Source organism: Trachinotus anak, unplaced genomic scaffold (assembly GCF_046630095.1).
Source record: "Trachinotus anak isolate AG129_WGS33_773 ecotype Australia unplaced genomic scaffold, CSIRO_AGI_Tana_v1 ptg000019l, whole genome shotgun sequence".
In the NCBI taxonomy this organism is placed as follows: Eukaryota; Metazoa; Chordata; class Actinopteri; order Carangiformes; family Carangidae; genus Trachinotus; species Trachinotus anak.
Genome location: NW_027273870.1, coordinates 5,706,365 through 5,722,726, shown reverse-complemented (window position 1 = coordinate 5,722,726; position 16,362 = coordinate 5,706,365). Strand labels below are relative to the sequence as shown.

Sequence of the window (16,362 nt, the reverse complement as noted above, 5' to 3'; positions counted from 1 at the left end):
CTGTTGGTTGTGAGCAGCTAACCAGTCTACCAAGAAACAGATGATTAATGTAGCTTTATTTTGGCTGAAATATGTGTTGGACCGTACTAAGCGCACAAATGAAGAGAGGAGAAGCTGATAAAGCTGCAGTCATAGTTTGACTAGTTTATGTGGACATTTGATATGTTTGCTAAAGCGAAATCCAAGCTAACAACTAGCCTGTAGATAGCAAGTGTCTGACACTCGAAACAGGTTTTTGGTGAAGCATACATTTCCTTTTTTGTTATAATTTTGCTGATGTTAGACTAATTTATTTAGGCAACGTTCTTGTGCAGCTGCTTCTACTTTGTTTGGCTAATTTTTGTAAAATAATGCAAAAAGATTTTGGCTTCAGAGCTCATGTATTGTATCAGTGCTAGTGTCACAAATATTAAAAAAGCGTGGTTTATAAAGCCACCAGTGGCACAGCTCCGTGAGATTATTAGGATACTGTTGTTTGTCTGGAGCAAAGGCAGAAATAGAAATAGACACTGAACTTTCCTTAAACCTAAACTAAGCCGTTCCTCTTTTAACTGTGACCATGTTGTTTCCCATATTTAAATAAAAATAGCTTTTGTGCCTAACCCCTAACCCCTTGTTGGATGGATGTATGTTGGATAGCGGTGACAAACAATGTGTTGTCAGGTAGTTTGGAGGACTTGTTTGTTTGCCTGTACTGACTTTAAAATACAGCCATCAGCAAACAATGCATCATTCCACTGACAAACAAATATGGCATAAATCAGCTGCATGTGATCAGGCAGGAGAGGAGAGTGCTAATTCTCACACTGGTGTAGACGCACCTGCATCACACACACACACACACACACACACACACACACACACACACACACACAATCAGATGATTGACTTCTCTTCTCTTAATAAACCACTGATTCAGCATAAATATAACCATTGATTGGTGACTTAATTCCCAATTCAAATTATCATCCTGGGTCCCTATCCAAGGTTGACATGAGCCTTGAGCTTCGGTGCGACTAAATTATACACCAGTCAGTGTTAGCCACCCCCACCGCACCTCCCTCTCTCTCTCTCTCTCTCTCACACACACACACACACACACACACACACACACAGACTCCCAGTTCCCCCATCTTTCTCCCCTGTATACCTCTCTCGGTGCAGCCCAGGTGCTGATACAAGCAGAAATCCTCCACGCCCCATCGCTCCCAGAACACATTCGCACTTACAGACACACACAAACACACATACAAAGTAAGCACACACACACAAATACACTCGCCCGCCCACACACACACACACACACACAACTCCATTCACTACACCTCTTCAAGAAAAGCCGAGGGGAGGCAGCATTCGTCTCCTCTCTATTTGCTGTGTTAGCATGGATGCAATATGAAACACAGGAACACTGTAGTTTTTCCGTTCAGGGACGATGCTGCTGCATCCCAGCTGGAGTGTGTATGTGGTGCTGGTGGAAGGGAGAAAATAAGAGATTATCACTGTGATGCATTGCCATTGGCGGCTGTAGTCTTAAGTCACCCAAGGTTGTGGCCCTTCTCTCTCAATGAGGATGTAGTGGCCAATAACGGCGCTTTGTCAGTCCAAAGACAGAGAGAGTTGGAGGAGACAGAGGAGAAAAGACAAGTGGAGGGAGAGTGAAAAGTAGTAAACAAGAGAAAGGAGGCAAAAGAGGAAGAGGAGGAGTGGATTGAGTCTGCTATTGTCTCTGCTTCATCAATATCCTCTTATATAAATGTCAGCTGTACCATTTCCCTCATCACTGTTTCACCACCCCACTGGCTTTATCCTCTGGTACAAGGGGAGGGACATCACTCTCTCTCATCTCTCTTTATCGTTTTTCTCCCTCCCCACTCCCTAAATCGCTTTACTCTTTCTCCCCTCTTTTCCCCTCATTTCTCTTCGCCGTGTTTCTTTCCCTCCTTTCTCTCTCTCCATGCGCCTTCTCCCTTTATCATTCTTTATCTCTCCTCTTCCCTCCCTCACTCCTTCCTGTCTCTGTGCCTCTCATGGCAATGCGTCACTAGCCTGCCCCCATGAAACAAGTCAATTTTCTGCCAGCTCGGCAGATGAATAAATCTCCCTGGCTCTGCTCAGAGCAATGGGGATATTTATCTAAGTGGAGTGTGTCCTCCTCGGCTCAACGCCACCGACTTCTCATCTAAGGCCCCCCCTTTTTTTTTTCTTTCTTTTTTTACAGGAGGAGGAGAAGGAGATGGAGAAAGCAACTGCTAAGGAGGGATGTGAAAGGTAAAAGAGGTAATGAAATGAAAGCACAGGAGAAGCAGAGAAAGAGGTGGAAGTATCTGATGAGAGGAAAGAAATGAAGCTGAGGAAGGGGGGGGGGCAATTAGGAGGTGAAAAATATGAAAAAGATGGATGGGGGGGGAAGTAAAGGCGCTGCCTCGAACAAAGCCTATAAAGCAGCACCGCGGCAGAGAAGTGAGGCAGGGGCATTAGTCGAGCCTGCTCGGGTTTAAACGGCAGGAACAGGCACAGATCTGGATGAATGGCAGCCCTACTCCTTCAGGCCACACTCATCTGTTAGGGAGGAAGAGAGAGACGCAGGGTTTTTTGGGGGGGGGCTTGCTGTGACAAACACCGCATGGTACTGAGACAAACAAGAAGACACAAAAACAGAGGGAGAGAGGAAGAGGGAGAATGGATATGAGACTGAAAATGATGATGGATGGATGAGGATGTTGTGGCATTTTTCCTCCATAGTAATAATAAAGAAAAAGAGTGGCAGGCAGCAGCAGCAGAAACCAGATTGCTCTGATTAGCAGGATAATCAGCACGAGGTGGATTCGTCTGAGCTCGACTCATATCTCTTGAATTTTTAATGCCCTGTTGTATTTTGCAGTGTAACAAGTCCAAAGATTTAAAAAGCTTTGGGCAGCAGCGGGGGTATTTGCAAGAAGGAGGGGGGTCTTGCTAGCTACTTGCCACAGCATTAAAGAAAAGTAAATAGCTGTTGTGTCTCATTACCATTCATTTTTAAAGGGGACTGTTAGTATAATGAATGCCTGTGCTATCTTCTCTGGGTCCTCCTCCTCTTTCAATATTAAGAAGAGTAATACTATCTTTCACGCTAGATAAAGTGCTAGCAAATATTTCCTTGGCAATTAAAATGGTCAATTTTGCTTATGCACAACAGGCGCCATATAACACCAACTTTTGGACTTAATTACCTACAATAACAGTGTGGTGATCTACTGGGTGTACGCTTCTTTGCTGGGAGAGCGTGATATGAAACAAGACGCTTTTAATAAACTCATAAAGACAAGCCCAGGCCCTGTGGAGCATATAATGTGTGAGTGTGTGTGGGAGTGTGCAGTCTTTAATTTGTTTGCACACAAAAAACAAGGCTCAGAGACAAGGATGAGCACCTGCATCTACATCACACACATGTACACACACACACATACACACACAAAAACGTCAACAAGCTCATTTTTAATTGTGAAATAAGCTCTCATTTCTGAAGGTGGCGTCACTCTTAAACAAACCATTTTGAATTGCTGTGTAACCAACCAACACTGACATGCTTTTCAATTATATCAGGGTTAAAGGTTGAGAACCTGGCTCACCCCTCTCGCCCCAGGTTTTCTGCTGTTTATGTTCTTACCAATGGCTATTACCATGAACACATTTATAGAGGATGTCATCGAATCCTTCTTAAACTGGTTGTAAAATTAATGCTGATTCTGTTGAATCTGCCATGGAAATTGTTGAAACAAATCACTTTTTTTTTCACATTGGAATGAATGTGAACACATTTCCCGTTTATTGTTTAAAGGGTCAGTTCACACAAATTGCAAAAAACCAAGCAAATAGATTTTCTCATTTATTTCTCTTTAGTTTCTATTTGTCCTGGTTTTGCAACATGTGTGGAATCTTTCTCTTAAATTTCTGCCTCCACACTAAGAAAATGAAGGTGTATGGACTTCAAATTACATTTAAAATGTTCAGCGTTAATGTGTCTTCAATAATCTACAGACATCAGTGTGAACAACCAAAAAAATAGTCCATATGAAAACTGATGCACTGTTTCTTAAAATGAAAATGAATGTTGAATTTTTAAATGTAATTTCCCAATCGTGCAATTTTCACAATTACAGCTACATCAACAGGAATCTTAAAACCTGGACACATAAAACCAAAACTACATTGCTAGACACCACCATGTCTTTTTGCAATATGAATAAATCGACCCTTTAATTTTTACACATAAAGTGAAATTAAATTGTTTGTTACTACGCAGGCACAACATATGTTTCTTGCACATTTTAAATGGTACATGTTTAGGAGGTCGCTATAGGTTTCCATGTGTAATATTTATGTTGTCACTGCATTAGCATGATAAATGCAGACACTTTTCATTAGAGACAAATGAAAGCTATTCTGACACAATTATGGCAAAAACAATAACAACGCTGTGTGAGCCATTCCATGATTGATAATACTGCAGGGGGGATTCAGTGATGTTGGGTTTAACCAGGCTTTGCCTGAGGGGTTTTCCCTTGGCATTAGTCAGACAAATCCCTTTGTCAACCTCTCCCCTTGCCATTTTTATTCATAAGCATTTGGCCCTAAGAAAGACATCAAACCAAGAATACAACAAGAGGTCAACATCGTCTTTGCGCAATGTTAACCTCTGCATTGATGAAGCTAATTCACATTTCCTCAGTCCAGCCTACGGGGGTTCGGGAGAGGAGGGGGAGGAGGAGCAGAGGGAGGCAGCAGGGTGTGTGTGTGTGTGTGTGTGTGTGTGTGTGTGTGTGTGTGTGTGTTCGTGTATGTATGTATACATGCATGCATGTGTGTGTGTGTGTCTGCTTGTGCCTCTCTGTGTGTCGGCGGCCACTTTGTAGTGAGTCTCCCTCTTGACCCGGGCCCCTCCACATGGGGTTTGTATTGATGGTGTTTGCTGAAAGGAGGGGAAAGTGAATGTTGTCTGAGCTCATTGGAATGACAATGGGGGCATATGGTTGAGTGTGTGTTGGTGTATGGTCATGGCAGCCACCATATTCCTCTGTGCAGGGTTGCCAGGTGCTTCATGAACGGACCCACTGAGAGTCGACAAATCATACACAAATGCAACAGACTGGCTCGTGGCTCTTCTGCCCAACAGGGGGCTGCTCTGTAGCTGTCTGTCTTAGTTTCTTCCTTTCTCTGCCTCTCCTCTCCAGCTATAATCAATAATATAATAATAATAATAATAATAATACCATAGCAACAAAACCATTTTAAAAAAAACACACTAGAGATGGCTGTCAGAGTCACCATTCGTTATCTGTTTTTCCTCCTAATCAGAGCTCCCTTTCTTCACCACTGTAAAAAACCCCACAGAGAACAAGAGAATAAAGATAACCTGATGTAGTAGCATCCCCTCCCACACAAAGGCACTTCTTCTGTCATGAATAGTCAGCTCCACCCTAATGACTGTTCAATACAGTCTGCAGGCTGCAGATGAACGGCCAATCCACAGCAGCATCTGCTGCGGGCCTAACTTGCCAGACGCCAGCCTTGTAAGAGGGCCATTGCAGGCTAATTGAAAGACAGAGGCCATCTCTCAAAGACGGTGTTTGTGTATGCGTGCGTGTGTGTGTGTGTGCAAGTTAGGAGTTGGGAGGGAGACTTGACAAAAAGAAGAGTGAGAAAAGAAAAGAAAGGAAAATAATTGACAAAGGATGGAGGGAATGAGGAAGAGGGAGTGAGGAGAAGAAAAAGAGACATTCCTCTCCTCGTAGAAAGAACAGCTGACCTGTCAGCATTTGTTCCCATGCGGCCATATTGGAAAAGCCCCTATGGGCATTGAATTAACACAACCCAAAGCCACTTCATGTAATTAGAGTGGCCCTGTGGTCTTCTCCTATTTTAAATACATGTTTGAATTATATAAGCTCTCATAAGACGGGAGACACTAGACATACCTCTGCACCACTGATAATCCTTTTTGAAACAATTAAATCAGATATCCCGAATGATGAAGGATCACAAGTTACACAGGTTAGAAACCCTACGTTTAAGTAACAGGTAATACAAATCCCATTTGTCCAATAATTTCACATGAGGATAATCAACAGAAATGCAGCTTGTATTTAAACTTCTGAATGTGACCATTTAGATTCTCAGTTGTTCAACTCAAGGTCTCTTTATCCTCCTTTGTAAGTCTTTGCATCAAATACAAAATATAAAAAAAACTGCCTCCACAAATGAAAACTAAAGGATTGCTGTCATAATTCTCTCCAGTTCTCCTCTGGCAGTTTTTATTACCAAAGGCGGTGAATAATCTTTTCCACCCTGGCCATCCCAAATAACACAATCCCTCAGTATCACTGCTTACTGTGTTTTATGGTGAAGTGTAGATGAGAAAGAAAGAACATTTAAATGAAGCACTATCTGCTGCTGTGCTATGGCATTTGTGGAGGGATTCATCAGCAGCCGGTGAATATAGAGAAGCAAAGGGAAAACTGTTCACTGAAAACATGTGGAAACGACTGTTAATCTGATCGCTTTTAAATGAAGAGGGCAGATTGTGAAAAGATGAACACAAACATGTTTCCAGAGATGGGGTATTGGTCAAAATTGCTCTGGCACGAATTCACTTCCAGTGGCCACATATGTGCAGTTTCAAAGTGTGCTTTCTGTAAATTAGGAATGCTTATGTTCAGGCTGCGCCAACTACAAGCGTACAGGCCCCAAACCACACCAGTATGATCAGGGGCGTGAAGCCAGTCTGTTACTGGCTGGCAGAAGAGTGTGAGAGGAGCAACTGTTCCACCAGGTAAGACACAGCAAACTGATCTTATGAGATCATGAGTCATCATGGGTAAAGAAAAAAATGTGTGCACCCTCTTAGTATTAAAACATTGGTTTCAAGCTATTTATTGAGTCCATGGTAGTGAGTGTATTTTGTATTACCACAGCCAGAGACCCATGAAAAGGTTTCTTTAAGCAGAGAGTAACTCTGCATTATGCACTCCCCATGGGGTAACTTCTGCACTTCTTGCATTTCTTGGGAGACTGTGCACCTGTTTTTGCTTTTGCTTGCATGGGCATAAGGTCAAGACATGTAATTTATTGACTGGTGTGTTCGTCTCATTTTATGTGTTTCTTTTTATATATTTTTGCACTTGCGTTTGAAAGATATTTCTATTTGTGTTTAGTTTGGAGAAAGGTAGAATGCAAATCATTTTTTTAAAGGGTCAGTTCCACCAGATCTGAAAATAAATATGATCATTAAAAGTAACTAGCGTATTTACTCATGTAAGCTACTGTACTCAAGTATAATTTTACTGACTTGTAATTTAAGGATTTCTATTCTCTACTTTACTACATTTCAGAGGGAAATTTAAGACCACTATATTAATTTGACAGCTGAAGTTGTTTGTTGCTTTGCACATTCAAATTTTACAAAGAAGAATATGATTATATTGTAACATTTGAAGCATTTTTATAGAAAAACTATGCAACAAAGCAGTTAAAATGTAATGGTAAAGAAATGTTATCCATACAATAGCATGACGTTCTTAAAGGGTCCATTCAGCAAAAATGCTTCTACGTTGCTTTTAATTTTAGTGTAATTTGCTGACAGTTCTTAAATATTAAGATATTGATTTCATGACTTTTGATTTTAAATAAGTATTTTTGCATTATAGAATGTAATACTTTAACCTCAGTAAAGAATATGTATACTTCTTTTTTTAACTGATATTTTCACACCTACCTCTTGCTAGCCATGCAGCTAATTTTGGTTTTATCTTTTGAGACTTTAAATGTCCGTCTCTTGTATTTCTGTTGCCAACCCTAAACAATAGAGGTCAGTGGAATTTGTTTGTGTTTCTAAATATATTGAAAAATTACATTTCAAATTTTCATCATCAACTTGCCTGTCCAAAAACATTTTGCTTCAGACCCTGACATCACTTTTCACTCTGACAATTATTTGATAGTAAGTTGGTCCAGAAAAAAAGGGACATATACTTGCCACAGTGCATTAGCCACCATAAGCTAGTGGTCATACCAGACCAAGTACAGCTGTGGCAGCAAAACCCCTTGGTGTATTAAAATGAGTCAGCGTGTGTGTTTTTTCTAAACTGGTGAAATTAACATTTTATTTCTAAGAACAAGAATTTGTAATTTCCTATATTTTTCCTATTTATTTCCCAGTTAAGTATTTCAGTTGCACATTCATTCCATTGCCATTGTTTTGTCATTATTGTATTGTATTTGTTATTTATACTACGTACAATATAATAATGGTCTCCAGTCAATAACAATCTGAATCTTAATCTGAAGGTCTTCAAACGCTGACACGTAAAACCAAAACTATCACAGCTCAGTTACACTAGAGCTAAATGAGAAAATGTTCATTGTGATTTTGGTGAACTGACCCTTTAACAAGACACCTGTGAAAGTCATTGCAAAGACCTCCCAACCCTGGAGAACACTGTTTACTGAGCAGCACAGTGCAGTCCACGTGTATCACAGTGATAATGGTGCTGCTTATGAGCCACTGTTCCAGCAGCACTGGCGCTGCACTGTGAGACAGGGAAAGCTGGGCCGTCAGGGATTTGTCAATGGCCTGTTATTACATCTCTAGTCACATAAAATATGGCTGCCTCTCCAGAGATTCAACTGCCAGATAAATCCACTCTCCTCCAACCAGGCTGGCCCTCGCGATGAAACCATCCAATGGTGTACCTCAGCCAGTGACCTCTGGTAATGACGTGTGATTTATACAGTATACGTTTTAAACAGAGAGACACATCCGAGCCAGGCCCTTTCTCCCTCTCTGTATCTATATCTGGTGTCATGGGAGATAACAGGCAGGCCTTTGGGAGACAGGAGACACGACACCCATCTTTGGGGTCTCACAAAATGGCTACTATGTGGACAGTTTCCCCTGCAGCTGTCTAATCACAGTCTAAGCCTGCAGTGAGCGCTGTCCTCCATGAGGTCACCAACACATAATGCAGGATGGTACTTTAAGCTAACAGACCGCAGTGTGGAAGGCCTAAATCAACACCTGGTTGGGAAGAGAAAGAGATGTTGTATTCTGTAAATGCATTTAGGAATGTCCGAGGAGCGGCTGGTCGCAGGATACTGTCAATACATTAAACTGACTCTTACGGATTAGGATTAGCCAGAGATTTTGAGTGTTTATTGCACATATAAATTGAAGATCAATCCATCAAAACTACAAAAACATCCACCACATGCTCCAAAAAAAACCCCAACTGTATCCTCTTTCATGCTCTTTCATTTGACACATTAGATAGCAGAAAACATGAGTATATGAGTAAACAGTGCATCTCAGAGAGTTGTTTTCCAGACAGTCAGTGATGTGGGGTGTACTGTCCCCTGCCAGGGAACGTCCCCTGCACAGTCTAGTAGCTTAAGAGATTAAGTTCTCTGGCTAAAGGAGAGCTGAGAGGCAGGCCGTGTCGTTGACCTTGGCAAGCCAGACACAGAGATGATGACACACCACGACAAATATCTGTCTTTAATAAACAGGCCGGCACAGCACTGCACACCACCATCCTCCACAACTCTGCTGCGGCTGGAGACTGACTCGTTTGATGTAAAGTGAAGAAACGTTGCCTTGGAGTTTAGAATGCCCCTGTGCACCGTTTCATGTATTTCATAGTTTGGTTATTTAAAAGTGATATTGCAATAATGATCTTTTTTAGTTATTTATTTATCTATTATTTATTTTTTTCACAAATGCACATATTCAATTAGCAGCTGTGTTATAAATGTGTTAAGCAGTAAATGATGAAACATAATAGTTTTGTTAATATTCAGTATTGATAGGCTACAGGTCTACTGAAGTGTCATTACCAGTTTTAAAATATTATGATAGTGAAAGCATTAATGAAACTCTAGTTAAAAAATGAATATCATGAGAAGTTGAAGGCTGGACTGGCCTGCAACATGTTATTTTATTATTTTTTTGTAATCAGCCTCTCTGCTCATTTTTCAAACACTTTTTTTTTCTAAATGGTTCCAGGTTAAAAAGGTTTAACAAAGCAACAGTAGAGACATATTGGATAGGTAAACTATGTGAGAGAAACATGTAGCGGGTTGTATTTCAGCAGTACATCAAATGAACACCTCTGCTGCTGAAATCAGATCTCACCCCCCACCAGCAGCAAACACAGGCTGTGATATCTTAAAACTGCCTGGCTGCTTTTTGCTCTCATAGCATAAAGTTAAACTGGAGACAAAACCTTTCTCTCTCTCTCTCTCTCTCTGTCTCTCTCACTCTCTCTCTTTACGTCATTCTCATTTTTAAGAAAACGAAAAATATAAATTTAGTTCAAATGAAGGTGTGATGCTGACTTTCGTTTTAATATAAATATAATAAGGGGGAGTTGATAGTAGACTGTCAAAATAAAATGTCATTAAGTCACTTTTTCGTTAGTTTCTGTTGTTTTCAGAGCCAAACAGGATCCATCCTGTTTGTAACGTATCGCTAAATTACCTGATATCAATGTACAGGAACTGGCGGGTAGAACGCAGTCATGTGATCATTTTCATAAAACATTTATATCGGAAACACTAAAATAACTAATCGGCTGAATACAAATGTTAAAATCCGACCATGCACCTCCTCCTCCTCATCATCATCACCTATCATCATCATTATCATCATCATCATCATCATGTTGTTATTTGTTTACACTGGCTCGTCCATTAGTGACGTGAAACTATAAACATGGCGACACCGACTTTATTATGAAGCTAAACAAATATACGGTAATATCTTTAAATAATAACAGCCGCAATAACAACGAACGATAAATAATAATAATAATAATAATAATAATAATAATAATAATAATAATGATAATAATAATGATAATAATAATGATGATAATAATAATAATAATAATAATAATAATAATACCTTTGTATTGTAAGTTTATCATCCTCAGATGTTCACTTTTCCACATTAAAATGACCGACAACTTTGCTATAAAGATGAAATTAAAATGAAATTGTTAACTACATTTTCCTCTGCCTTTGCATAAAAAATAAAAAATAAAATCATTTCGTCAGGGAAAAACACACAGGCAGTATTTCGTCCTGCTGCACAAATTCGTTTTCTTATGCAAATACCCTGTCGTCGATTTTTCAGAGCGGCACCAAAATAAACCCATCATGTCAAACCTGCTGGAGGACGCGGGGAAATTTGAGAGGAGATGAACTATTTCTCGGATGATATAAAAGGAGCCCTTTCGCCTGAGTTATGGCCCGGATTTGGCGTTGCTGAGAGGGATGCATGCTGCTCCTTCTCTCCCGCCCCAGAGGAGGTATCATCAGAGCTGATATATGGCCCAGCTCTACATTACCTTTATAAAACAAAGGATCATCCACGCTTTGGGTCGAGGGAAATATCCTTCTGACTACAGCTGCGACATCTAAACTAACCCCTGAGCCGACTTGTCTTTTTGACAACATCCGGATAATCCAAATACTTTTCAATAAAAGACTAGAAACTCCTGCTGCTGAACTCAAACTCAAGTTTTACGCGTAAAAACGCTTAAATAGGCTACGCATTGTGATTTCTCTCCCCCTCTTCTCCCTCTTTCTCTCTCTCTCTCTCTCCCTCTCTTTCTGCTTCCCCTCATTTACCCCACATAGCCTACCTATTCCGGTATCTCACCACACGACTAAATTAGACCAAAGATGATAAGAGCACAAAGCATTATAATTCCGCCGGGCTCCTCCTCCTTCCAGCCATGCGTCCTAATTAATGGGACACCCCCAGTCGCAAAAAGTCCTGCACTGGACTGCAACATAGTCAAAGAGTGAAAGGGAAGAGGGCGAAAGTGCCACTGGAGATAATTGATTACCTACCAATCAATGATAACTTGTTAGTAATCGTCAGCTCTTTGGACCTCGCCATTTTCAGGGAGGCATCTCACTCCTGCGGACTTGCTGCTCCCGAGGATCGACACTTTGAAGACACTCCATTTTGGAATAAGATTTTCTTTTTTTCTTTCTCCCCTCCGTGTCTTTCTTTGTGTTTTTTTTTTCTAACCTCCAAACTGTTATGTGACTTTCCCCCCTCGGTTTTAACCGCTGAACATTTCTCAACGAAGTCCTGTATAAACTCTGCGTACAACCAATGATGACATCCAAAGAGGTGGCCAAATGTGATGCAGTGGAAAACAGGAGGCGAAGTCCGCTGGACCACTTGCCGCCTCCTGCCAACTCCAACAAGCCGCTGACCCCCTTCAGCATCGAGGACATCCTGAACAAACCGTCTGTGAAACGAAGTTACACAATCTGCGGCACGGCTCATCTAATTTCGTCCTCTGAGAAGCACCGTCCGTCCGGCATCCCTCTGTCCAGCCGGGCTCTCCTCAACCAGACCTCCCCGCTCTGCGCGCTGGAGGAGCTGGCCAGCAAGACCTTCAAGGGGCTGGAAGTCAGCGTGTTGCAGGCTGCGGAAGGTAAAGCTCCATCCCAAAAGAAAAAAATAAAAAAAAACTGCATGCGAAGTACACCTTTTTAAAATTTCATAAACCCATTGTATGTGTTTTTTCCTGCCTTATCTAAGGGCCTATACCAGGCAGAAAATGACATTTTGGTCACTCCTTGTATATTGTATTGTCTGTAATGGAATACATTGGTTAAAGGTGCTTATTTAATAGCCAGAGCTATTTTTTCTTTTGTGTTCTGGAGTGCATATTTTTTGCTTTACAAATGTTTTATCGAACAAAGGCGGAATTTGTCTTGGTTGTTCTTCGACGAGATAAATCGCCGCCGCTTTTCTTTAATATTAGGGCCTCATGTGTCTGGTGTTTAATATTTCCCGGTGGTGTCTGTGTAATATTCTTGTAATTACCAGCTCGCACAAGGGCCTAAAGCTTCCAGTGTTTCTCGGGTCGTTTACACTGCTACTTTAGGGTTAGGATCACTTTTACGCGCACTCCGCAGCGGTGCACCTGCAGGAATCAGCGAGATTTTCACTCAGCGCCTCCTTCTCTCCCTCACAGGCCGGGACGGGATGACCCTGTTCGGCCAGAGAACCACCCCGAAGAAGCGCCGGAAGTCTCGGACGGCGTTCACCAATCACCAGATCTACGAGCTGGAGAAGCGCTTCCTGTACCAGAAGTACCTGTCCCCCGCGGACCGGGACCAGATCGCGCAGCAGCTGGGCCTGACGAACGCGCAGGTCATCACGTGGTTTCAGAACCGGAGGGCCAAGCTAAAACGGGACCTGGAGGAGATGAAGGCCGACGTGGAGTCGGCCAAGGCCATAGGCCAGGTCCCCTTGGACAAGCTCGCCAAGCTGGCGGACCTGGAGAAATGCGCCAACGGCACGCTGGGCCACCCGCGAGCCGAGTCCCCCGCGCGGGGCGGCCAGCAGGAGCACGAGCTCGGCCAGAAACTGCGGACGTCGCCGGTGTCCCCGTGCTCAGACCACACAACGAGTAAAGAGTGCTCAGAGGACGAGGACGTGGAGATTGACGTGGATGACTGATGGCGCAGCGTGGGGCTGAGAAGTCGAGAGCACAGAGGGACGATTAGAGAGAGAGAGAGAAAAAATCCCCACCGAGGACTTGTAACTTACTGCTTATATTGTATACCATATCTCAGAACATGTACCAAAATGTAATGACTTTTATATCGGCACAGATAGACCTATTCATAGTGAAGCATGAACACAGAACAAGAAATATGCAGTGGTATTTTACAATGTATTCGTTAGCAAAATGTTACTTCTTGCAATCGAAGCAATATGGTCTAAAATGACATGAGTAACTTATTTTTTTACACTATAGACCAACACACTCACACACACACACACACACATACACACACACACACACACACACACACACACCTGTTCCATTGCTTTTCCTAACAGGCCTATCCTCACACACACCACGATCAAAGTGCTCCAGTTTTCCATATTTTTGCATGTAAATGCATGATTTGATTTGTGATCATTATCTATTTATTTTTACTTTATTATTATAATTTTTTTTTTCTTTAATTTAAATGATTTTGCGTTTCCTGTGAGCCAAATCGCCATTGAGTCACTTTTGTCACTGCCGGCTCTCCTCCTCCTCCTCCTCCTTCTCCTCCTCATCATCATCATCATCTGACTGTAACCCCTGACTTCAGCTCGTCCTCGGCGTCCCGATGCTGCGGTGCATGATGATGATGATCGGAAAAGGCAAACTGGGACATTCACAGCTCTGCGTTTTATGGGAATGCTCAAAGCGATGGCGAGAAACAACAATTAATATTGCGGTGATTTTGACAAGCTATAGGCTACTTTTTAGATTTATTGTTTGGATACAATAGATTTACAGTTATAAATTTGTTATGTTTTGTACACCTGTAAGTGCCTTTCTAAAATCAGGACATTATTTGAAAACCAATGCACAGACTGTAATGTATATAGGCTACTATGGGAATAAAATGGCTTTTCTGAATATTTCTTTTATGTTGTACTTCTTGAATTAATATGGAGGGTTTTTTTTATTATGGATATAATAGCCTGGAGTTTTCTTTATTATTACAGACAAAAAATGATTTTGGAAACACGCTCTCCTTGCCAAATCTGGGCGGGTGAGTCCATCAAAAGCGGCCTATCTAGAGTTATTATACTGAACTATTTTGTCCCTTTGTGTCCTTTTCTACTAGGATGCTCTAAACATTTTGTGGCCGGGAATCTCGCGTCCCCTTTCACACCCTAAATGCGTATCGTGGCTTCTTGACCCTTAGACGTGTTTCTCCATTCGTGGCAAAAATTTATGTGAGAAACACAAATCTGGTGCCGGGGGAAAAAAGACGAGGATGCCACAAAAACACAAAGTTTTGGGCCAGTTTCTCCGGGCCTTTATAGACCTTTTTTGTTCTGCGGGACTGGGCCGTAATTTTGAGCGTAAAGCATGAAAAGTGGGGACAAATGAGCAGCGTTCCCTGATGGGACGAGCCACAAAGGAGCAGGGCCGGTCCCCCGCAGGCAGCAATACTGAGACAAGTGTGTCCCACCGCACAAAAAGGACGCAAACGTTTGGAGGCCATATGGTTTTTGAAATTTCCTCACAATTTCAGACAATTTGATGGATTGAGTTAACCCTCCATTTAAACAGTTTAACTGGGTGCGAACAAAGGCCATAATGCCTACATAGACTCTCCCTTCATGAGGGCATCTGCGGCTATTAATGTCTAGCCCTTTTCTTTGCCTGGCGTTTTGAACAAGTCAATGAATTACAATGAAACTGGCCCTTTTTGTGAGCCGCTTGTCTTTCTCCGCTTTTTAGCTGTGGAATAATATGTTTGACTTCTGTCCAAGAACGTTTCTAAACAAGAAATGGATTTTGTTGAAAGTGTTTTTAATGTTAAGTAGGGAGCCATAAAGAGTTTAGACTGTGACATTTATGCCAAAGTCTGGTTAGGGAGTCTTTTGTTTGTTTTCTTCTCATCTTTTTCTTCTTCTCTTGCCTCTTTATTTCTTTTGTCTTTAAGGAGTTTAATGAAGCTGAAAACATGTTGATGTGAGAGAGAAAGTGAACTCAAAAGGCTACCTCCTGTTTAACCCTCTTTGTAAAGAGAAATGATAAGTAGAGCTGTCTTCTTGTTAAGTGTTTTATAGTGTTTGCTTTTTTTTTGTTTTGTTTTTTGTTTTTTGTTTTTTTAAACAGTTTTTCTAATTCAGGATTACATGAAAAAGTTTATAATAATATAGTAGGAATGTCAATTCTTATCCCTCTCTCCTTCTTATGTAGGCTATACATAGGCATCAAATTATAGGCCTATATATATAAAACAATTTATAACTATAACTATTTAATGTATTTGTCAACAACTATAACTCTATCTGTGGGCATCATAAGTGGGTGCTCTTATGCTCTTTAACACAGTAGCAATAATACAAATATCTTCATAGGTCAAGTTATTAATGCTGATAAATAGCACTGAACAGTAATAGACACTTTGTTCATGTGTCTGCTTACAATTACATTAGGCCATAGTGTGTTATAAACCACTTACTAAATGTTTACATACTGCTTATAAAGGCCAAATAGCACATGTTATACATGCACATGTATCATATATCATTAATGTTTAGTACATCAAAGGTAACCCTTAATTCTTCCTCCAAAGTAATAACATATGATTTTTTTTAAGTGTATTACATGTATAACACTGTGTGTGTGTGTGTGTGTGCGCGCGTGTGTGTGTATGCATGTATGTGTGTGTGTGTGTGTGTGTGTGTGTGTGTGTGTATGTGTGTGTGTGTGCCTCTGCAGCCTTTTCTGAATCAAGCATATTTATGAAGGGAGAGAGTGTTAAGGCAGCCTA

At 41.3% G+C, this 16,362-nt stretch overlaps 1 protein-coding gene across 1 annotated transcript; it reads left to right on the top strand.

Moving 5' to 3' along the window:
* Nucleotides 1–11,553: 11,553 nt before the first annotated feature.
* On the top strand, nucleotides 11,554–14,486 carry lbx1b (ladybird homeobox 1b). The gene is made up of 2 exons (XM_071504889.1): nucleotides 11,554–12,491; nucleotides 13,038–14,486. The coding sequence occupies exons 1-2, from the start codon at nucleotides 12,164–12,166 to the stop codon at nucleotides 13,523–13,525; spliced, it is 816 nt and encodes a 271-aa protein (XP_071360990.1). The 5' UTR covers nucleotides 11,554–12,163; the 3' UTR covers nucleotides 13,526–14,486.
* The last annotated feature ends 1,876 nt before the right edge of the window (nucleotides 14,487–16,362 follow it).